General features: G+C 37.6%; 1 protein-coding gene across 1 annotated transcript in view; it reads left to right on the top strand.

Moving 5' to 3' along the window:
• The window catches only part of ARAP2 (ArfGAP with RhoGAP domain, ankyrin repeat and PH domain 2), a 188,381-nt gene extending 180,186 nt beyond the window's left edge, over positions 1–8,195 (top strand). Inside the window, exon 33 of the mRNA XM_029947657.1 lies at positions 8,156–8,195. Coding sequence (XP_029803517.1) covers positions 8,156–8,166 — 11 coding nt within the window. The 3' untranslated portion in view covers positions 8,167–8,195. The remainder of the gene's footprint in view (positions 1–8,155) is intronic.
• The last annotated feature ends 16,492 nt before the right edge of the window (positions 8,196–24,687 follow it).

A 24,687-nucleotide genomic window follows, 5' to 3' on the forward strand; every position in this document is an offset into this window, starting at 1 on the left:
CACATTAGATAGAGTGCTTGGGCCACTGACCTATCTCACCTAAAAGATTACAAAAGATTCAGCTGGTCTCCCTTGTACTGTGTGGAAGAAATCACAAAACTAATCTTTTTAAATATAAGAAAGCCAAGTTAATCTTTTTAAATGTAAAATAGCCTCTCCTACCAACCCCTGCATAGGTTTCTATTTCTGGTAAATGGAATGTAATCTATAAATGGAAGCCCTGGAATAATTGGTTCCAATGTGCCAACTGCTACTTCTGTCATCTCACCAATCCTCACCTCCCTCCCTTTGCTACAAGTATACTTGTTCCTCAAAATCACTAGGCATGAAAATTCTTTAGCTTTGCAGGAGCTATTCCCTATCAGTAGCACACTGTCCAGACATACACATGTCTCACTGTGACCTTCATGTAAGTCGCCATCAAATGGCTCCTTACCAGATAGACCCTCTCTGAACATCCCATGTAAAATGGCATTATCACTTTCTATCCCTGTATCTTCTGACATCATAGGAATTATCACCACCTAACAACATACATACTTACTAGTGTATATTTTAATTATCTAATTACTTACACTAGAATCTGTCAGTGTAGGATCTTAGGTCATCACTATATTCCCAGCACCCAGAACAGTGCCTGTACCATAGCCTATAATCACTAGTGATATATACATTAAATAAATGAAGTCATGGCATAAGGAAACAGTTTGAAGAAGAAAAATGGTCCCACCAAGAGTTAGGAACAATGGATTAAAAATTTTTTATAAAGTCTATTGCTGAAACGAATAGGAATAAATGTGCCAATATTCTGAGGAGGTAGGACCATTCAAGACATGAGCTGATATTGTCCAGCTTCTCTTTTTCCAGGGATACTCACAGAATCTATGTATAAGGAAATAAGTTGAAAATAATCTGGTCTTTGATCAAGTTTGGCGATGCTTTTCACAGAAAGATAAATCAGCAAAGCTTTTGGACTCTTGTATAGCTAAGGAGGCAAAATTAGAGACTCAAAAGACAAAAATCCCAGGAAAGGAAGAATAAAAACTGACTATAACTGGCTTCCCTTTTAAGACTATTTACTGAATAATGATGCCTATGGCAGTAGGCTAATATGCTCCATGGGAAGTCTTCAATAGCAGAGCTGAGTCTTTTGCAGACTTCTATTACTGAGAAATCAGATTTGAGTTTATTTACTAGCTTGGAGAGGTTCCCTTGTGAACATACAGGTTCCAGTTAGAATCCTGGGAGATCCATATGGTCAGAGCAGGTAGGAATCGAGTCTTCACAGAACATGCTCAAAACTGTTTCACAATCTCAATTCAGTTTAGACTCTGATTGGGTCAAGATCATCATCTTCCTCTACTAACAGAGGAAAACATAAATCTTCTCTGAAGAAATATTATGTAGAGCTTCAAAAAATCTTTTCACTCTCGGGCATAAAATACAAAGCATTCACCCTTCTGAACCAAAACCAGATAAAGACAGCCCTCCAAAAAAGAACTATAGGACCAATATCCTTGATGAACACAGATGAAAAAGTCCTCAACAAGACATTAAAGAATCATTTACCATGATTAAGTGGGATTTATTTCCAGGAAGCAAGGATGGTTCTATTTTCACAAATCAATCAACATGAAACATCACATCAATAAGACAAAGGATAAAAACCATATGATCATTTCAATAGATGCAGAAACAGCATTTGACAAAAGAAAATATCCATTCATGCTAAAAACCCTCAAAAAAATAGGTTTAGAGGGGACATACCTCAACATAATAAAAGCAATAGAAGAAAAACACACAGCTGACATTATATGCACTAGTAAAAGACTGAGCTTTTCTCCTAAGATCAGAAACAAGACAAGGATGTCCACTCACCACTTTGATTGCACATAGTACTGGAAGTCCTAGCCACAGCCAGCAGACAAGAAAAAGGAAAAAAAGCATCCAAATTGGTAATGAAGAAGTAAAACTTTTACTATTTGCAGGTGACATGATACTCTTTATAAAAAACCTGAAGACTCCACCAGAAAAATTTGGCAATTGAGAAATGACTTCAGTAAAGTTGCAGTATAAAGACAATGTACAGAAATCCACTGCAAACCAAATTTAACAAACACTTAAAAATCATTCATTATGATTAAGGAGTATTTATTGGAGAAATGCCAAGGTGATTTGATATATCCAATCAATGTGGTATATCACATTCATAAGAGAAGAATAAAACCACATGACCATCTCAATAGATGCATAAAAAGCATCTGACAAAATGCCAATCCATTCATAATAAAAACTCTCAACAAAGGTTCAAGAGAACATATCTCAACAAAGACCATATATAAGAAACCCACACCTACCATAATACTCGATGGTGGAAAACTGAGAGCTTTTCTTTTAAGATCAGGAAAAACAAAAGGATGTCCACTCTTAGCACTTTTCTCAACATAGCACTAGAAATCCTAGCCACAGCAATCAGACAAGAAATAAAAGGCTTACAAATTGGCAAGAAAGGTAAAACTTTGACTATTTACAGAGACAATATTCTATATTATAGAAAACCCTAAAGATTACCAAAAACACTATTACAAATGATAAATTAATTCAGTAATGTTAGAAGGATAAAAAACTAACATATAGAAATCTGTTCCATTTGTATACAGAAATAATAAAGTACCAAAAAGAAAACCAAGAAAACAACCCCATTTACAATTGTACCAAAGAGATAAAATACCTAGGAATAAATTTAACCAAAGAGATGGAAGTCCTATACCCTGAAGACTACAAGACATTGCTAAAAATAAATAAATAAGAATGATACAAGTAGAAAATTATACCATGCTTATATAAGACATTATTATTAAAATATCCAAACTATAGAAAGATATTTCATACAATTCCTATCAAAATACCAATAGCATTTTTAAATTTTTTATAGACTAGAACAAATAATACCAAAATTTATATGGAACCACAAAAGAGCTTGACGGGCCAAAGTGATCTTGAGAAACAGCAAAGCTGACAGTATCACAATTCCAGATTTCAAGGTATACTACAAAAGTATAATATAAAAATAATTTATAAACATGCTTATAATAGTCAATTAATCTATGACATGGGAGGCAAGAATACATGATGGGGAAAAAGTCTACTCTAAGTGCTGCTGGGAGCACTGGATATCCACATGCAAAGCAATGAAAGTGGATGACTTTCTTATACCATACACAGAGATAAACTCAAAATGGATTAAAGACCTAAATGTGAGACCTGAAACCATGAAACTCCTAGAAGAAAATATAGACTAATCTCTTTGAGATCAGCCTTAATATTTTTCTAGATTTGCCTCCTAAAAAAGGGAAACAAAAGCGAAATTAAACAACTATTAGGACTATACCAAAGTAAAATTTTTGCACAGTTAAGGAAACTAATAAAATGAAAAGGCAACCTACTGAATGGGAGAAGATATTCATAAATGACATATCCAATAAGGAGTTAATATCCAAAATATATTTAAAAACTTCAATAACTGAACATCAAAGAAACAAATGATCATGATTACAAAATGGCCAGAGACCTGAATAGACACTTTTTCCAAAGAAGTGCTGCAGATAGCAGAAAGACACATAAAAAGATGCTGAACATCACTAATCATCAGAAAATTGCAAATCAAAACTATAATGAGATAACACCTTGTACCTGTCAGAATGACTGGAATCCAAATGACAAATAACCAGTGTTGGTGAGGACATGGAGAAAGGGGAAGTCTTCTGCATTGTTGGTGGGAATGCAAAATGGTGCAGCCACTGAAGAATAGTGTGCACATATTGGCAAAGAATACCTTACACCTCCTTCCAGATAAATCAAACTTGGTCCAAGAGTTTTGACCATATTATAAAGTTACCATAATTAAGGCTTCTTTATAGAATTTTAGAATAACAAACCTAATTTAGTGACAGATGTACTCACGTCTATAAATGGATTCATCACTTTAAATATTGTGAATGTGCTCTTAAACAACCAGTACGACTCAAACACCAGAAACATTTGAATCATTTCTAACAGTTGACTATTCAACTGACAAAATCAACACCAGGAGTTCTTACATATTTTTAAAGATATAATTTGCTAATCAGTCATTAAGCTTGAATAATAAATTTCTGGCCTTACAAATTTTAAATTATTACTGCAAAACAAATTCCTGGCCTCATTTGTAATCAACAATCATTATAAAATGTACTATAAGTAGAGTACAAGTCCTCAGGGAATTTCCTATTATGCCACAGGACAAAGTGCTTAATAAATATTTCTTGGATGACAACCTGGATATGAGCAGACATCAGCCTTACACTCAGTGAAAATTATTTCCAGATTTTAATAAATGTTAACCTGGCAGTTTGTAGTAATGGTGTAGTATTTTTTGGTTTAGTGTTATCTTGTATACTCATTTGTTCATTTTGCCCTTTTAATTTGCTTTTTTCCCCCTCCCCTTGTTAGTAGCATTTAAATAGAAAATTGAGATTCTTTCGTTTGTTGTATTAAAACATTATTTTATACTGGAGGTCCAGTCTGATCTCCCTCAATTCTGATTAAAATTAATTTTCCACCTTGGTCATGAAAATGCATATCCTTATAAATTTCCATTGCAGTTCTGAAACAAATTAAGGTTGAATTGCTTTCAGCTTGGAATTCTAGAAATTCATGTATCTTGCTCATCAAAAATTCTGTAACTTTTTTAAACTTACCAAGTAGAGTAGGAGAAATTCTGACCCTGAAGTAAAGTTGCTAATTTTTATAGTTTTTAGAACAGAGCAATTAGCATCATCAAATGCTGATGGTTTATATATTTTTTAAACGTTTCTAGAACTACTCTTTCCTGGTCCAGATAAAATATGTGGATATAAAAAGGTTAATGTTAAGCCTATTGCACATGAGTAATCCAATTGCTTCTCTGATGTTCTTGGGGGCTAAAACCCTTCAGTAAATTACAGCCTGCACAGTTCAGGAGTTATAGCAATTCACTTAGTTAGGCTTTTGTGGTATATTGAGCCTGTATCATGTACAAAGCATTCACAAAGCGTGCCTAACTTGCAGGATTTTGTTTTAAAGAAAATCAAGATACTATTTTAAAAACATGTAGCATAATGCTAGTCACATTTCTAAACCTTTAGTAAACGTTAGTTCCCTCCTCATTCTTTCTATTGTTTTAGTCACTCTTTTATTCCATTTAACAGATATTTATTGTGTACCTACTGTATGGTTGGCATTGAGTTAGCCAAAAGGTTCAAAACAGGATCTAAATTTGTGAGATAATCAAGTAGGTGAAGAACAAGAATGTGACCATGGTCCATCCATAATGAGGATAACTAGCTGTCTGAGATGTGATGAAAGGGGCCTAATGTTCTGATCTTCATGTAAACATAGCCTCCTTTTACATATTTAACAACTCCAGTTTTTGCTCAACTATTAGAAAGGTGCAGAAGTAGTTCATAAGTACAATTTGAAATACTTTTCTTTCAGTGAGAGAAAGCATTATCAATGTCTTTGGAGAATAGAAACCCAGCAGTTGAATAAGTGATAATTTCTTTTTCATTGTTGATCGCTTTTAGAAATATGCAGCATTGTAGCAGAAAATCATAGTGGTTCAATGAGTTCTAAGCACCAGTTTTCAATATATGTATTGAGGGCAAATTTCCCCATACCACCAAGCAATGTTCCAACACCAATTGGGTGTCCTATAATTCAACACAAGTACAACTTTATCTACCTAAAGACAGTATCAGATTCCACAAGTTAAAGCCTCAGTACTGCTAGGCTGATCTCCCTATTTCAGATATCAGTCAAAGTTTCAGGTGGTTACATATGCTTCTAGCCTATCGGCTGACAATTGGAGGTTCCAACAACCCCTTTCCTTGAGTTCAATTAATTTGATAGGGTGCTCAGAACTCAGAAACATTTTACTTACTAGATTTTTATTATAAAAGTATAAAACTCAGGAAAAGACAGAAGAGATGCATGGGCAAGGTATGAAGAAAGGTCAAGGAACTTCCACTCTCCCCAAATCTCCACATGATCACCAGCCTGGAAGTTCTCTTTTCATATATTATGGAGGCTTTATTACATAGGTATGTTTTTTATTTAAGCGTACTCATTTATTTTGAGAGCGAGAAAGAGAGAGACAGCAAGTGGAGGAGGCCCAATGCAGGGCTCAAACTCATGAACCATGAGATCATGACCTGTGCTAAAACCAACAGTTGCCTAACTGACTGAGTCATCCATGTGTCCCACATAGGTATGTTTGATTAATTCCTTAGACATTGATGACTGAACTCAATTATTCAGCCCTTTTCCCTTCTCTGGAGGTCAGGAGGTAAGACTGAAAGTTCCAATTCTCTCATCACCTGGTTGGCTATACTGGCAACCAGCTTCCATTCTTAGGTGGTGTCCAAAAGCCACCTCATTCACATAAAAAAAAAAAAAAGGCAAGATTTATCACTGCCATTAGAGGAAATGCCAAGGGTTTTAGGAGCTCTTTGCCAGATATAGGAATGAAGACCTAATATATATATTTCTTATAAGTTACAATATTACAATAATGGTCTTGTGTGGAAATGGAGATTGACTGGAATGATAAGGAGGTAAGTCTAAAGTGGAGGATTATGTTCTGTATGTTGATAGAGATTTGGGCTAGACAGGTGTATACATTCATCAAAACTCAGAATGTACACTAGAAATACATCTGCTTTATTTTACATAAATTTAAGTAAAAAACTACATGCTAAAGTATTTGAGGGCATTGTTGAGATGTTTGCAACTTAAATGAATAAAATATAGATGAATTCATGGGTGATTAAAGAGAAGAATAGATAACATGAATGAGAACTATAGTAAAATGTTAATGGTAGAATCTAGGTGATGGCTTTTAGGTTGTTCACTAAGAGGTTTTTCCAATTTTGCTGCATGTTCAAATGTTTGCATAATGAAGCTGTGGAAAGAAAATAATACAACCTTAAATGTACATATAATTTATTTTACTCTGTCTAGCATTTCTGATGTTAATAAAAGTATTCAGGACTTAAGTTGTATTTAATATCAGTGTTGTCTTTTCCTATGTACCCACTGTTCATAATAGTGAAAGCTGCTTCCTGCATGTGTTCCTTTTAGAACTCAATTAACATTGATTTGTCCACTGCTGCAGACTATATTAACACTAACAACTAGAATAAATTACTGTTTGCTCTTTATGAATAAGTTCAATAACTTCCTGCTTTCATCCCAACCTCCTTTCAATGTGTTCAAATTAAAAGCTATTAATGTTTCTGTTTCCTGGAAATTTTATTTTTATATTCATATTCAAATTGCATCACTGAAATGTATATTTTTTCTAATAAATGTCAGATTTTATTGTTTGTTATTCTATTTATGAGTTTAAAGGCTCTATCTGGATGTTCAACATTTAACTCTAAGAAAAATTCAGAATTTATAAATATAATAAGCCCTATTTTTCAGTATGAAGTGTTAGGAAGCACTAAGTTAGGGGTCCAGAAAATGGCTAGATTCACTGAAAGTGTCAAATGAGTGCAGATAACTTGAATTTATTTTATTACAAACTTTCTTAATATTGAACATATAGATTGACCAGGACATGCTCATTTGGTCTTCATCTATCACATATCACATGCAGTATCTGAATTTCCTGAAGAAAGAGTGAGTTTTGCAGTATGGAAGAGTTCACAATTAAGTTCATTATATGATATGGCAGTTTATACCTGACAATTTAAGTGGATTTTTAAATATTTACTTATTTTAACTAAATAAACTTAGACAAGGATACTTTGTTTAAAAGATTTCTAGAGGAGTAAGCAAGGAAGAATAAAACAAACTATGGAATTGAAGTCATACAGATGTGAACTTAAGTTGGTTTTGTCTTTTCTCTTACCTTTTTGAAAGCATAACGGAAGCACTTCACAGAATCATCCTGGAGCAAAGATGATGCTCTAAGTTAAGCTAAAGTGACCTAAAACTGTAGTTATCAAAAAGACTTGAAAATTTTACAATCATTAATGTTGAACTTATCCCTAAAGAAATGTTTATGCCTTAAAATATTAACTAATAATGATAGCATGAAGGCTTCATGAGTGAGATTTTTTCTTTTTAACAGGGAGGAAGTGAAGAAAAGTCTCTGCAACATTTTGGGGGTGCGTAAAGTCATTTGATGCTCAATAAACTACATAAATAAATGTTTAGAAGCCTTTTTTTGAGGGGAAGACATAAAAGCCAAAAAGAATTTAATGAAAAATTGTCCTTCTGGTCATATCACATGGTGTATCATGCAAAAAACACATAATGTATTTAATTTTTGAAAAAACCTAAATTGCCAGAAGATTTAAACAAGTCATTGTGGAAGGTATGGAATTTAGCTGGATGAAAATATCTATATTTCAAGTATACCTCAGGATATGGTACTTTCTAGATTTCACATCAGTAGTGAAATACATAAAGAACTACTTTTAGGTGATCTCTAAAGAAATGTATAGCAGAAAAAAACATTTTCAACGTCTTTAATAAAATCAATGTTTCCTCAAAACACCTGTTTAAATATAACTGCTTATAACCTTATGCCTAAAGGAGAAGAAAAAAGAAAAGCAACCAAAAACCAGTGGAAGGAAAGAAAAAATAAGAAATAATAAGAGCAGAAATAACTAAAAGAAGTAATAGGAAAAAAATTAACAAATCAGTAATTATTTTGTGAAAAAATTAACAAAATTGATAAAACTTAAGCCAGAGTCATCAAGAAATGAGAGAACTCAAAATCAGAAATACACAAGAAATAACACTGACATCCCAGAAATACAAAGGATATGAAAAGAATATTATAAAAAATTATATGTCAACAAATGGGACAGCCAAGAGAAATAGACAAATTCCTAAAACATATAACCACTCAAAACTGAAACAGGAAGAAATAGAAGACTTGAACAGAGGGATTATGAGTAATAAAATTGAGTCAGTCATAAAAATAACCCCCAACTAACCAAATTCCAAAACCACATGACTTCACAGGTGAATTTATAGAGTTGATACCTATTCTTATCAAACTTTCCAAAAATAGAAGAGAAAGAAATATTTCCAAGTTTATTCTACAAGGCTAGTATTAACCTGATAGCAAAACACCAGACACTGAAAAAAAAAAAAAGGCAAATATTTCTGATGAATTTCAATGCAAATTTGATCAAGTGGGATTTTTTTTCCAGGGATGCAAGTGTGGTTCAATATTTGCAAATCAATGTGATATATCACACTCATAAGAGAAAGTCAATAACCATATGACCATCTCAATATATAAAGAAAATGTATTTCATGAAGCATAACATCCACTCATGATAAAAACTCTCAACAAAGTAGGTTTAGAGGGAACATACCTCAACATAATAAAGACCATATATGAAAAACCCATAGCTACCATGATACTCAATGGTGAAAGACTTTACCTCCAAGATCAAGAACAAGACAAGGATGTCTAATCTTGCCATTTAAAAAAAAATGTTTTATTTAGTTTTGAGACAGAGAGGACAGAGCATGAGAGGGGGAGGGGCAGAGAGATAGGGAGATACAGAATCTGAAGCAAGCTCCAGGGTCTAAACTGTCAGCACAGAACCCGACACCGGGCCCAAAACCACGAATGCGAGATCATGACCTGAGCTGAAGTCGGAGGCTTAACCAACTGAGCCACCCAGGCGCCCTGCTCCTGCCTCTTTTACTCAACATAGTACTGGAAGTTCTAGCCACAGCAATCAGACAATAAAAAGAAATAAAAGGCATCCAAATTGGTAAGGAAGAAGTCAAACTTTCACTATCTGCAGGTAACATAATATTACTTATAGAAAACTCTAAAGACTCCACCAAAAAACTACTAGACCTGATAAATGAATTCAGTAAAATCACAAGATAAAAAAATTAATACACAGAAATCTGTTATATTTATATACACTAATAATGAAGCAACAGAAAGAGAAATTAAGAAAGCAATCCCATTTACAATTGTACCAAAAATAATAAAATACTATGTATAAACTTAAGAACATAAAATACTTATACTCTGAAAACTATAAAGCACTATAATTACAGTGTAGATTGTTTGGAGAGTCAATGAGATAGCTCAAGAACCTGGATAGGATTGAGATAGAACTTTGAAGAGTTAAATTATGAAATTAATGCATAATCAATCAGAGAAAAGATAAATGAATCTTATAGGGACAGAGAATCGTTCACAGAACCTCTGTCAAATAACTACTACCCAAGGTTCTATTTAGGTAGTTGTCATTCAAGAGCAAGAAAAATAGATTATTTTAATTCTCAAGAAATGTATTGCTTAGTAAGAGTCATATCAAGTACTACTGCCTAATAAATATTCTTATTTGCATACTCTAATACTTTCAAGAAAAGGTACAGAAAGCATGTAACAAGGGCACCCAACCATATTGGGGAGTTACGTCCATTCTCTGTGACTGACACTACATAAATCATGAGCAATTAGGTAACCTGATTAAAATTTGGGCAGAGAATGTTTTGGGCAGAGTAACATATTTGGAATCTCACAGTAGGAAACAGCTTGCGGCATTAGGATAGTGCCTTTCAAGAAAACTTTCTTTTTATTTTAGACTTTATTAGTAAAAAACTTTGAGCAGGCTGTGCCAAAATCTAACAACTATTGTTTCTTTCCTATATACCTAATATCTATATTATGGACATAGGCATTACCTTTCAACAAAAATAGCAATCAAGGAGGACATAAAACTATGATTCTGATGTTTTCTTTTCACATACGATATATTATCTGGCACGTCCCAAGGATTCATGCATCCTGAAATAAAAATTATTGCATTAGTGAACCTAAAAGATGAAGATGTCTGATGCATGGTAAGCAATGACGGTGGGCTAAAAGTTGAGGGACAGGCAGACAGTGTCTAGGTAATGCAGAGTCCTAACATACAGAAATAAAGCTCTTGAATTTTTTTCTGTTGTTCAAACAGACAACAATGAAGGATATAGGGTACTCCATTTCTACACGTATAGAAGCTACTAGATGCAGAAAGGATGGGATAGAGACAAAAGCAACGTAAAAGGAAAATGGGAATCAGGAAAGACATGATGCAGACTTGGATTAGACTGATAGCTGTGGAGTTGGAAAAATTAATGCGATTAGAGATATATTTTAGAAATAGATTTGGCTGGCTTTCGGATACAAGAAAACTGTATCATATGTCTAACAAAGAATGTGTGAGTCCAAGTAGGGATTAGCCTGCCGTGGAAGTAGAGAAGAGAGTGATACCTGGCTCAAGACCCTAATTCCTATTTTGAAAAATGGACGCTTTACTAGTATGATATTTTAAAGTTTTTAATAGATCCATACAGACTTGTACTTAATTAATTTTCACCTAGTAACCACTGATTAAAATCTGCTTTCACATATGTTATGTGTATCACAGAGACAGCACTGTCCGGTAGAATCCATCATTCCATTCTCTTTGAGGATTCTCGGGGCCATCAATTATGTTATGCAGATCTCGACATTTTCTCTATGAAAAGAGAAGGTCATGTTGGCAAGGAGAAGATTGTGGCTGCAAACCATGACTGGACTTGGCTCCTTGAGCCTTTTGGTGCTATATCTGACTAAATGTGTGGATTTCATAAATTTACTTGATCTCTGTGCTTCCATTATCTCACCTGAATAATGCTAATAATAATGATCACAAGAAGAATGATCACTATACACACACACACACACACACACACATTTATATGAGTGATAGTGATAAGGTCATTATCTTCAGTGTTCATTAAACATTAATTTTTGTTGTTATTTGGATTTTAAGATACATTTTAATGAGATAATGTGTGGGGAATAAGCTTAAGAATTCCTTGTAAGATAAGGTAAACGGGGCAAAGGGCCCCAGTATAGGACAAAGGTATAGAAATAGAAAATCTCAGGATACAAACATCGAAGATGAGGTAAACAACATTAGGTCATCAGGGCGGAAGTGCCCTCCAATTTAGATGAGATCGGGCGTGTTCAGGGTGGTATGGCATAGGCTGCCCTCCAATTTAGTACAATAGCAGAAAGCTGCTTTCACAGGAAGGAAGGACAAAAACAGGAAAACCGAACTTTAGACTGCTGCAGGCCAAAGTTGCCTGGAGCAGAGCTAATTAGCAAAGAAACTTGCCTTATTGACCCTGAGGTAGCAGGCTCTGTCTTTCTTGTCCCCTAGACCAGTTCAGGTAAACAGAGGTGGTGCCTCATGTCTGGTGAGAACAACCATCCTTCCAGCACCAGGATTTTGTTTTGTATTGGCCCAAACCCCTAACACTGCATATCTTTAAAGCCCCCTTCCCTCATGCCCATGAGTTAACGTTCATGGATTCATTGTCCTTTTTGTGCACATCCATCACCCTTGTAAGCCTTCTCATCCTAATAAAAATGCAACAAGGACCCTTACTTTGGGCTTTTGTCTCCTCCTGGACATCAGCCTCTCTCACATTTCAATCCTAAATCCACTCTCTTGCTGGACAAGAAAAAACTCCAGACCCAGAGTTTATGACAAAAATGAGCAGTGTTCACCTGAGAAGGATGGAGAGAAAATAGTATCCTTAAGAATGAAATGGATTTTAGTTATGCCAGTGGAGAAAGAAAAAGTTCATGTGTACTGAGGAAAATAATTAATCATAGAATTGAAGTATCTGACAGCACAATGGAAAATTCAATAAGCACATGGGCAAGAGGAAAAAATTATATAAACCTCAAATTGGAACCCAACAGGATGTTTGTATTGAGGACACTAGATGACCAAAAGCTAGGAGGATGAAGAGTTATTAGCTTTATTAACTTTAATTTAGCCCCTGGAATGAGTTGAGATTTATAAAGTGTAAGCTATCACAGAAGAGACTGCATCTTCTCAGAAGCCTTAGATACTCTAGGGTGGGAGGCATCTTGCCTCCTGGTGAAGGGCTGCATTGGTTGTCCAGACCCTGGGGAGCTTTTGCACACGCTGCGGGAAAACGGCTAAAGACTTGCTCTCTACCTAATCTGTTAGGCAGACACTCTGGTGGAAGAAAACCTGGTGTAGAGGAGACGAAGACTTGCGGAAGGCAACTCAAATCCTATAGATGCCCTTTACTATACGGCATGAGGTTCCCAGCACTCGTCTCTGAATTCATATGGGGCTCAGTGTGCCACCAGCATGCACGGGATCCCCAGAGAGGGGGCCTCCTAAATGATCTCTTTGACTGCTCAGGTAAAAGTGAAAAACTGCACTGAGTAGAGTTATTCCGGTTAATACAGTCAGAACATATGTTGTTCAAATATTTCTCTTTAATGAAGTCACCTTCTTGACCCAATGAGACGGTTAACTATGTGCCTCGGTGTCACTATTTTTAGATTTTTACTGATCTTAAAGGATTAGATCCAGGCTTTGGCCTGGAAAGAAGAGAGAAACAATGTGTGTGTGTGTGTGTGTGTGTGTGTGTGTGTGTGTGTGTGTGTTACTGTGGTTAATGAGTGGTTTTTCTTACGCCTTTGGGCCTGGCTGCAGTCCACTTCTGGCAATCATGACCTATATTTTTCTACAAAACTTCAAAAGAGATTATTTCTGTGGTCTTCATGAGAATGTTTTCTAACACCCACACAGGAATTCTGTACTCAACAGGGTTTATATGATAACTTGGAGCAGAGAATAATAGAAATTTTCTTACCTTTAGGCTGCTAGGATGAACATATTTGGGGGCATATACCCACAGTGAGCTGATTAATTATTCCCTCCCTCTACTTAGGAAGGGGCAGCATAGAATTGAAGAGGACAGTCTCTGGAGTGAGACATCAGAGGTGTTACCCCGGGTCTCCAACTTGTTAGCAGTAGAACCTGGGCAGACTTCAGTGTTTCAAGTCCCAATTTCCTCAGTTGTAAATTGCTATGACAATGGTCCCCCTTTTCCTTGCTTCCTGAGTTTCCTGTCTCTTCGTTGTTATTGCCACCAGCATACACACATTTTATAAGAGCTTCCATTTTAACTTTTTAATAAGAAAAAGAAAAGTTTTGCCTTTGTTTTTCTCTGCTATCTCCGAATATCCTGATGGCAAACCATTTTAAAAGATTCTCTTTACAGGTTCTCTGGTTACTCCCATTCTCTCTTAAAATCTCTCTAATCGGGCTTTTCTCCTTACTAACCCTCCCTACTACCTTCTGACAAAAACAAAAACAAACAAAAAACCAACAGCAAAACACTCCAAACCTATTACTAGTCAAGATAAATGACCTCCACATTTGTCAGATAACTTGTTTCTCATACTTTAGTTAACTCACTAAATCAGTGGCATTTGACACAGTTCCGCATTCCCTTTTCAAATCCTTCCTCACTTCATAAATGGGACACCACACTCTAAATGAGCAAACACAGAGACGTCAAAGTGCTGAAGGGCTTAGTCCTTTTACCTCTTTTCTTCTATATTGGTGGTCATTTCCTGGGTTATTTTATCTAGTATCATGACCTTAAATACCATGCATTCAATAATTACTATAAATTTGTATCTCAGACAATTTCTTTTCCTCTTTAAATTACATGCCTTTAGGTTCTGGGACATCTCTATGTGGTCTTATTATAAATTTCTAAAATGGTTTTTGTTACTTGCAACTCCAAGGTCCAAATACAGTTGCCTAATTAGCCTTCTGGGAATGTTGTCCCTTATAGCCAAAATAAAGTTCCTATATACTGAACCACAGGAAAGGCAATTTTCAGCAAAGGACTCTGGTTAAAACATATAAGTGAAATATAAGAAGAAAAATGGAATTCTCCAAAGTTTCCTTTAGTTTTTTGATATTAGCAAGAATTAGTTGATAAAATTAGTGATTTTATTGAATGCAGAGGCTCAAAACTTAAAGGAGTGACAGGGCTCCTCTGTTTTTCAGTGGGTTTTAGTCATGCCTATGACAAGACTGCAAAATCAGGAAGGGAAGATGTCAGCACATGGCAGCCCATAAAAATACTTTGGAAAGAAGGATGCACTGAGACAGTGTATTTAGTATTGAATAAGTGAATGGCCAATGGGCTGTTAACCAAAGGGAACCATTAGCATGATATCCACAGAGGAGACATCTACTAAACCATATTTAAAAGGCATACTTAAACTGCTTTCCCTCCTCCCCATCCCTAGCAAGATAACCAATTATCATTGTATTCGAAGTAACCTACCCACACATCTAAGAAATAGAGTGTAGGAAGTAGAAGAGAGACATTATGAAGTAATTGAGAGGCAAGAATGAACTAAAACACTTACAAACACCTAATCTTTAGAGCAAATAAATGCGAGAGAGCAAAATGTATTGGAGCAGTCCCATAATAGTGTTAAGCCCCTTAAGGTTCATGTCTGGCACATTAGGCATGTTATAATTGAACTGTTGAGAAACAAATTAAAATTTTAATGATCTCTCCTCCCTTTGGAAGTAAACTTAGTTCCCTATTACTGATGTTGCCAGAACTCATCATTGTCTAACCAACATTTAATGACCCACTCTTAGAGCCGCTAATTTTATATAATTAATGTACAAGTAAAAGAGCCTTGCAAATGTTCTACTTTCATGTGCTAAATGTTGGAAAAATATAAACAATCTAGTACTAGGTTCTTTGGAATCTCCCAAGATCTTGGTCAGTATTTTTGCACAGATACTAGCAGGGTATGGGTATTGTATCTATGTAGACAAATTTATACCAACTGATATATTCCTGTGTTCATTCTCTCATCTCCCCTATCCTGATAGATACCTCTTTACATGTCACTAAAAAGAATAACAACATAAAGTCTTTTTATACATATAATGATTCAATTTACAAATTCTAAAATTACTCACCAATATTAGCTAAAAACTATTCTTTCTTTGTCTGAGGGTAATCATAGGAGTACATTTGTACATTGTGCCTTATTTGCTTTCTCCTAACAAATCTCTCTTATGAGTTTACAACTTCTACTAAAATAGCATTTTCTTACACAACTTTCCCTAAACTGAGAAAGTCTATAACCTCCTTCACAACTCATGGTTTTCTTTTCTTCCTTGGTGTTCACCTGTTGGTAGCCTAGTTTGCCTCCCACACAAACTTCTCCTGAGTTACTGTGTTTTAGGGTATAAAGTTTGCCCTCAGAGTAGGTTTATCCTGATCACCTATATGGTCTTCAGGCCATTCCCTCCGCCACCGCTCTGAAGGCACGCTGACCCCCTTTAACCAGACACTTGCTGAGTGGAGAGCCATTTGGGAAGACTCAGAAAAATTTCATTGCAAAGGCCTCGGACGTGGAACCCATGTTGTAAAAGGAACTTATTTGAAAGACAAGAAGGCAAAGAGTGGTCAAAAGGTATGGAAATGAAGATTAGGAGTATGGGAGAGAGGGTTCTGGCTCAGAATGGCAACATAGGAGGCTCCTGGGATCACCACCTCCCACAGACATACTGAATCTGCTACTACCTATGGAGTATCTTTATCTGAAAAAAAAAATCTAAAAACTGCTCAGCAACTCCTCAAAAGTAGGTAAACAAGTAAACGTTTACATCAAAATAGGAAGGAGAGGCTTGCCATAAACACCTTCCCAAGCTTAGAGACCCACAATCAGGAGGGAATTTAAAACCCAGAGTGCTTCTCCCTGAGAAGTAAAGCGTTTGAACCCCACACTGGATGCCCCAACTTTCAAGACTTCCACCTGAAAAATGAGCCACATCTAGCTCTGAAAACGAATGGCACTCACATCCATGAAATCCACACACTAACGCAGCCTGAGAAATGGCTCTTAGAGGGCTCACACTTTTGGACTCACTTGCCGTAGGAACCAGCAAAGAAGCAACTGATTGAGAAGTGCCAGACTTTGTGAATAAAGCTATTTGCTAATTTAAAGCATTGGCCTGAGGGTTGGGTATCTAATTTAGCACACATCAAAAGGTCTGCTGGCCCCTGCATGCTCTTCCTCTGAATCAGACTAAGTCTAGCCAGTAAGTTTCATCTTTTTTTCCCCCTAGAGTTCAACCTATGTGTCCTCTCTCTGGCTTATTCCAGCTAGTGGGTACCATTTTTGTGCTGCTCCCTCCCCCAGCTCCAGAGTACCTGCATTTCCCAGAGGGGAGCTTTTACACATGTCTGACCCGCTGTCCAGGCCTGGGAATATGCTTCTTTGATCTCTTGGCACAGCAAGAGGCAATAGACCCAGTCGTTCATCTTTCTTGGAATGTGGACTAGTAGCTTATCATCAAAGCTGGAAGCCCAAGGGAGAGCTTCTAGTGATACATACATCAAAAGGCTGATTTTAATTCTTTCAAGAGACCTTGGAGGACAAGTATTATCTTTAAGCTCTTTGCTGGCCATGCTCCAGAGCACGAGTGTTGCCCGGAGGGGAGGTTTTACACACATCTGATGCACCAGATTTTTTTTCTGCTGCCCTAGTCTTTGTGCTTAGCATACAGGTGTGCCCCTTGATCAACTGGATCTGGCGTGGGGAGTGGGCTTGTGTTCTTGGGACCCCTGGTATTGTAACAATTGGAGAGAGTGTCTCTTCAGGCTACTCTCCCCAGGGCACTGCATTGACAGCATACTGACACATCCTTTCTGTGAAAGAGGCCTATTTGTTTGTCCACAAGCTCTTGCTTTAGGGCCAGTTTTCTGGTTTCACATGCAACTAGAGGCGCTCAGAGGTACTCTCAGGGAACAGAGGCCAGTAGACACAATCTGCTCTGCTCATGGCTATCTCCCAGAGATGAGCTTATACTGTCTAGTGCCTCAAGTTGTGTGACTGCGATCTGGGGGACACCTCCAGATCTCCTGCTGCTGGTGGCCAGAAGGGCATATGCTTGTGGCCCTATAAGATTGTACATATTTTCATTCCTTAAAAGGTTCTGACTGAGGATCTGGATTCCAATCAGACTAGGCCTAAGTGCTGATGGAGATCCTTCCCTTTGGGACGCTGACAGGTTCTGGCATATCCTCAACTACAGAAAGCCATTAAAAATAAAATGGGCTGCTGGGACAATCACAAAGTTTTGGGAGAACAACGAAAAGCTAGAGTAAGGTTGAACAATAAGGTTCATTTCCTACATGAGACCTCTCATTCAAGACTGGAAGAGACGGTTGTTTTATCTAATGCAAAGAAACCAACACACAGAGAATGTTCTAATCTAAGATGGCAGTGTTGAAAGACTGAATTAACCTCCTCCACAGAACACACCAAATTAAACCTATTAATAGAACAATTCCTCCTGAAGAAGAACTAGGGGCTTATGAACAGCCACGGAACAACCAAACATAAAATGAGAAGAGAACAAGAGAGATGGAGACATGGTCACAAGGAAAATGCCCAAACCCCACACTGCAAATGGCAATGGTGAAGGATAGTATCAAGGAACTGGGAATAGATCCATCTTTCCTTGGCCACAGAAAAAAAGCCACAGTTTAAAAGATCAATTAATATATAAAAGAGCTAACATTAGAACTTCCTGAATGGTGGTGGAACTATGGGAATGGGAACATTCTCCAGGCAGAGAAACTGGAGAACAATACAGTTTACATTCTCACCACATCTTAAAAGCCTAGTGTTAGAGACTTTAAGTATAAAGTTCCTGAGGGAAGAAAAGAGCAGCTAGGAGAATGTAGGACTGCATCTGTACAAGAGAAAAACGTAGGACTGAGACAGAGAGGGATCCTATCACCCCATCTCTAACAAGGCTTTCTGGGATGCCTGGGTGGCTCAGTCGGTTAAGGGGTTAAGCGTCTGGCTTCGGCTCAGGTCATGATCTCACGGTTCGGTTCGTGGGTTGGAGCCCCACGTCGCGCTCTGTGTTGACAGCTCAGAGCCTGGAGCCTGCTTTGGGTGTATTCTGTGTCTCCCTCTCTCTCTGACCCTCCCCTGCCCGCACTGTCTCTGTCTCTCAAAAACAAATAAAAACCATAAAAAAAATTAACTGAAGGCTTTCTTTGGACTGGGGCTGGTTGCCCTGTTCCCATGCCTGGGGATAAGGGGAGGCCCCTCCTGGTTTGGTGGTACCTCAGGGGCACAGCCAGCATCAGGAGGAACCGGTTCCTTGCCCTGAAGTGCTGTGGCTCACGTAATTACATTTCAGGCAGCATCATTAATGCGCATGGAGTGGGAGCTTGGAACAAGGTTGGGTGTGGGACATAGGAGATGGCAGAGGGAGATAGCCCAGCTCATCTGTGCCTGCAGCATGGCGAGGACAGCTCTAAAGGAATGATGTGGTATACCTGGTCTTTGGAGAAGGGACGGAGGGGGGGCGGGGGGGGGGTCGCCATTTTTCTCTCCACAACCATGAAAGCTGACCTCAGGGAATGGTCTGCAGGGCCAACCGTGGAGGCAGACAGAACTCACCTACATCAAACCATGCCCAACCAGAGCATGGGTAGCTGCTTATCGACGGGAGCTGGATAGATGCAACAGACACAGACGGCCCCCTTCTCCAGACCAGCACTGCTACAGTGCCTGGATTAACCCTAGGTCAAGTCTTATTATTCAGATATGTTCTCCCTCTTCTCCTTCTTATCTCTTCCCTCCTCTGGGCTGGTTACTCTGGTTATTGGTTTGCTAAAACAGACATATTTAATTCATCCTCTGGATGCATGTTCTACACCTCCTTCTTTACTTTCCTTTTTCTCTCTCTCTGGAATAATCCGGCCATATAGTTTCTCTGGATAACATTATCTTTCTTTCTTCTTGCCTCCTTTCGTATTCTCCTTTTTCTCGCTCTGGTTTAGGCCGTTTAGTCTCTCCGCCTGGTCAATGTTCCTTTTCTCTTTCTCCCTGCTCCTGTCATTTCTCTCTTTGAATATGCTCTTTGACCAGGAATACCTCCACCCTGTTGTTTATTTGTAGCTGGGATTTATGGTTTTATGCTTTTAGATGGTCTTTTGTTTTTTGGGTTTTTTTTTTTTTTTGGTTTTGTCTGCTTACATGCTTAATTTGTTTGTGCATTTGCATGTTCTTGTTCCTTGTTTGTCTGTCTGTTTCCTTTTCCAGGGCTACTTCAAGGAACAATGCAAAGCATACATGGTGGAGAGTCCAAAACATCACCTCGAGTAGGTAAATAAAATAACCAAAGTCACAACAACAGACAGCGAGTGACACCTTTCAAAAAAGGGCCAGGCTGTGAACAGTGTATGAGCCTCCTATAATATAGCAGTACTTGCAGGGGGCAGAGCATGTAACAAGATTTTAAAACTCACAAGAGACAGAAAGCTAGCCAAATGATGAAATGGAGAACTCTCCTCAAAAGAAATTCCAGGAAGAAGTGACAAAGAATTGATCAAAACAAATATAAGCAACATAACTGAACAAGAATTTAGAATTAGAGCCATAAAATTAATCACTGGGTTTGAAAAAGGCAGAGAAGACAGCAGAGACTCCATTGCTGCAAAGATCATGGATCTTAAAAATAGTTATGATGAATTTAAAAAATGCTATAAATGAGGTGCATAATAAAATGGAAGCAGCCACTGTGCAAATTAAAGAGGCAAAGAGGAGAATAGGTGAATTAGAAGACATAATTATAGAAAAGGGGAAGCCAAGAAAAAGATAAAATGATCCAGGAGCACTAAAGGAGAATTTGAGAACTCAGTGATGTAATCAAATGGAACAATATCTCTATCATAGGAATTCCAGAAGAAGAAGAAGAGAGAAAGGGGCTGAAGGGGTACTTGAACAATTCATAGCTGAGAACTTGCCCAACATGGGAAAGGAAACAGACATTGAAATCCAAGAGGTACAGAGAACTCCCCTCAGACGTAACTTGAATCAATCTTCGGCACAACATATCATAGTGAAACTGGCAAAATACAAGGATAAAGAGAGAATTCTGAAAGTGGCTAGGAATAAAAGGGCTGTAACATAAAAAGGGAGACATATCAGGGTGGTTGCACACCTAGCTACTGAAACTTGGCAGGCCAGAAAGGAATGGCAGGAAATCTTCAATGTGATGAGCAGAAAAAGTATGCAGCCAAGAATCCTTTATCAGCAAGCCTGTCATTCAGTAAAGGCAAAAGATTTATACGATCTGAAGAGAAAGCAGAGTATAAGCCTGTCATTCAGAATAGAAGGAGAGATAAAGTTTTTTCCAAACAAACAAAAACTGAAGGAATTCACACTACTAAACCAGCCCTACAAGAAATCCTAAGGGAGACTCTATGAGGGAAATGTAGCAAGGAGCACAAAGTACCAGAGACCCCACTAGAAGCATGAATCCTACAGAGAACACATTGACTCTAAATAATAACACTGACTGTAAATGGACTAAATGCTCCAATCAAAAGACACAGGGTATCAGAATGGATAAAACAACAAGATCCATCTATTTGTTGTCTACAAGAGACTCATTTTAGATCTGAGGACACCTTCAGATTGAACGTAAGGGGATGGAGAAATATCTATCATGCGACTGGAAGTCAAAAGAAAGCTGGAGGAGCCACACTTATGTCGAACAAACTGGACTTTAAAGTAAAGACAGTAATAAGAGATGATATAATAATTACAGGGTCTATCTATCAGGAAGAGGTAACAGTTATAAATGTCTACACACTAAATTTGGAGGCACTCAAATACATAATACATAGGGAGGAACTTCAAAATAGAAAACAATTTACAAAATGGTAATAAGTACATGCCTATCAATAATTACTTGAAATATAAGTGGACTAAATTCTTTCACCAAAGGACAGAGAGGCTGAATAGATTTAAAAAAAAGTTAAGAACCATGAGGCCTACAAGAGGCTCACTTCAGAACTAGAGATACATATAGCTAAAAGTGAAGGGATAGAAAACCCTTCCAAAAGAAACTAAAAGAAAGCTGGAGTGGCTGTACTTATATTACACAAAATAGTCTTTAAAACAAAGATAATAGGAGATAAAAAAAAAGACATTAGATAATGATAAAGGGGTCAATCCAATAAGAAGATATATCATTTGTAAATATTTATACACCCAGCAAAAGAATACCTAAATATATAATTGACCCTTGAACATGGCTTTCAACTACACAGGTACACTGATGTGTGAAATCTTTTGCCTAATAAACATAGTACAGTGCTATAAATACATTTTATCTTCCTCATGATTTTCTTATTATTTTCTTTTCTTTAGCTTACTTATTTCTAATAATATACTATATAATACATATGACACACACAATGAGGGTTAATATACTGTTATCAGTGAAACTTCCAGTTGAGAGTAGGCTATTTGTAGTTAAATTTTGGAGAATAAAAAGTTATTCTTTAACCAAAGGATAGAGTGGCTGAATAGATTTAAAAAAAAGTTAAGAACCATAAATTTTTGACTGTTTGGAGTGGTGGAGGTCAGTGCCATTAACCACCATATTCTGTTGATTTTGAATGGAATGTTCTGTGAATATCTCTTAAGTTCATCAGGTCTAATATGTAATTTTAGTCCAATGTTTCCTTACTGATTTTCTACTAGTCATCTGGGAAATGCAAATCAAAACCATAAAAAGGTATAATCTATCATCTGTTAGAATCTCTTATCAAAAATGTGAAGAAAAAGAATGTTGTGCATAATTGATCAGAATGGTGCAGCCATTATGGAAACATTATGGAAGTTCCTAAGAAAATTAAAACTAGATCTAGCATATGATCCAGCAATTTTACTTCTGGGTATTTACTCAATAAAAACAAAAGCACTAATTTGAAAATATATTTGATATATTACTCAATAAAAACAAAAACACTAATTTGAAAAGTCCATATTTAGTGTAGCATTATTTACAAAAGCCAAGATATGGAAACAACCTAAGTGCCTATCACTGAGTGAATGCAGAAAAATATGGTGTATATTATACAATATTCAGTCATGAAAAATTAATTCTTGCCATTTACAATGACATGGATGGACATTGAGAGCATTATACTATGAAAAATAAGTCAGAGAAAAAGAAATACCACATAATTTTATATGTGAAATCTAAAAACAACAACATCAACAGTAACAACAACCCAACAAGGTTCTGGTCCAAGAGGCCAACATAGAAAGACACTGAACTCATTTCTTCCGTAGATATACCATATCTACCCCTGTATATATAGAGCAATTCCTGCTGAACTGAAGGTTGGCTGAACAGCTCCTGCACAGCAAAAAATAGGCCACATCGAAAACAGCAAGAGAGACAGAAACATGGTAAAAGGGAATCCACACCTCTATTGCTGTGAACTGAAGCAGAGAGGGATAGTAATGAGGGATGGTGAGTAGATTTGTTTGTTCTGGGACACAGAAGAAAAGCTGCAGTTTAAATTCTTTAAAATTTTATTTATTATTTATTTTGACAGAGAGAGAGCACAGGCAGGGGAGAGCCAGAAAGAGAGAGGGAGAGAATCCCCAGCAGGCTCCACACTGTCAGTGCAGAGCCTGATGCAGCACTTGAACCCACAAACTGTGAGATCATGGCCTGAGCTGAAATCAAGAGTTGGAGGTGAACTGAGCTACTCAGGTGCACTAAAAGCTATAGTTTAAAAGAGCAACTAAATATAATGGACTCAGTCTTAGAATTCTACCAAATGGTAGAAGAACTCTGAAACTCTCTGTGAGTCAGAGGGGCTGATGAACACCATAGTTTATAATCTCCCTCCACCTTGATATCACATACAAGAGCAGGATCTGGATGCCACAACTGGCCTGTGGCCTCAGTAAGTCCAAGATCCCTAACCTAGATCAGCCTTAGAGATCCTGGGACATGCAAAAACAACAACAACAACAACAACAACAACAACAACAACAACAACATAAAACACACACACACACAAGCCAAAAAACTATGGTTTAAAACAGTGAGTAGAATATACCTAGAACCTCGCCACACAGTGGGGAGCTGCTGAAACTCTCTCTAGCTCAGAGAAGCTGGCAAGAGCTACAGTTTATGCTTACTTCCCACCTTAATAGTATGGATGGGAGCAAAGTCTGGGCATCCTAGTTGGTCTAAAACCTCAGTGAGCCCTGGGTGCCTAGCCCACACCAGCCCCAGCCATCACACCAAGGTAGCCCTGTAGTGGTATATTCCAGGAACCCCCCGGTCAGCATTCACTACGGTCCAGCCATCATGCCAAGTTGATAGATGCAAAGCATCCCATCACACACTGTAGGCCCACACCACTTCAGATGCTCCACTTTAGACAACTTGCTAGGGTACCCCATCACAGAAGGCTCCAGGACTTCCTGTCTCATGTCTGCTTCAGCTTCAGTCACTTGAGCAGGGAAGCCGCTGCATGGAGTGCCCTGGGACTCCCCCAACTCATACTCCACCTCATTCCTAGCCACCCACCAGGGCACCCTGGTGCAGAAGACCCTGAGATATTCTGTCAGGTACCCAATTTAGCTTTAGCTGTCCTCCTAGGGCATTCTCTATGTGGAAAGCCCCCAAACAACCTAGTTTGCACCCAATTCAGCTTTAGCTGTCCTCCCAGAGTGTTCATGCAGAAAGTTCTGGGACTGCCCAGGCCCATGCCCACTTCAACTACAGCTGTCCTGCTAAGGTACCACACTTCAAAAAGCACCCCAGGCCTGTGCTCACTTTGGATCCAGCTGCCTTGCTAGGGTGCCCTCTGTGCAGAGAGCCCCAAGATCCCCAGCTTACATGCACTTGAACTTCAGCTATCCTG

This window comes from Suricata suricatta, chromosome 1, assembly GCF_006229205.1.
Source record: "Suricata suricatta isolate VVHF042 chromosome 1, meerkat_22Aug2017_6uvM2_HiC, whole genome shotgun sequence".
In the NCBI taxonomy this organism is placed as follows: Eukaryota; Metazoa; Chordata; class Mammalia; order Carnivora; family Herpestidae; genus Suricata; species Suricata suricatta.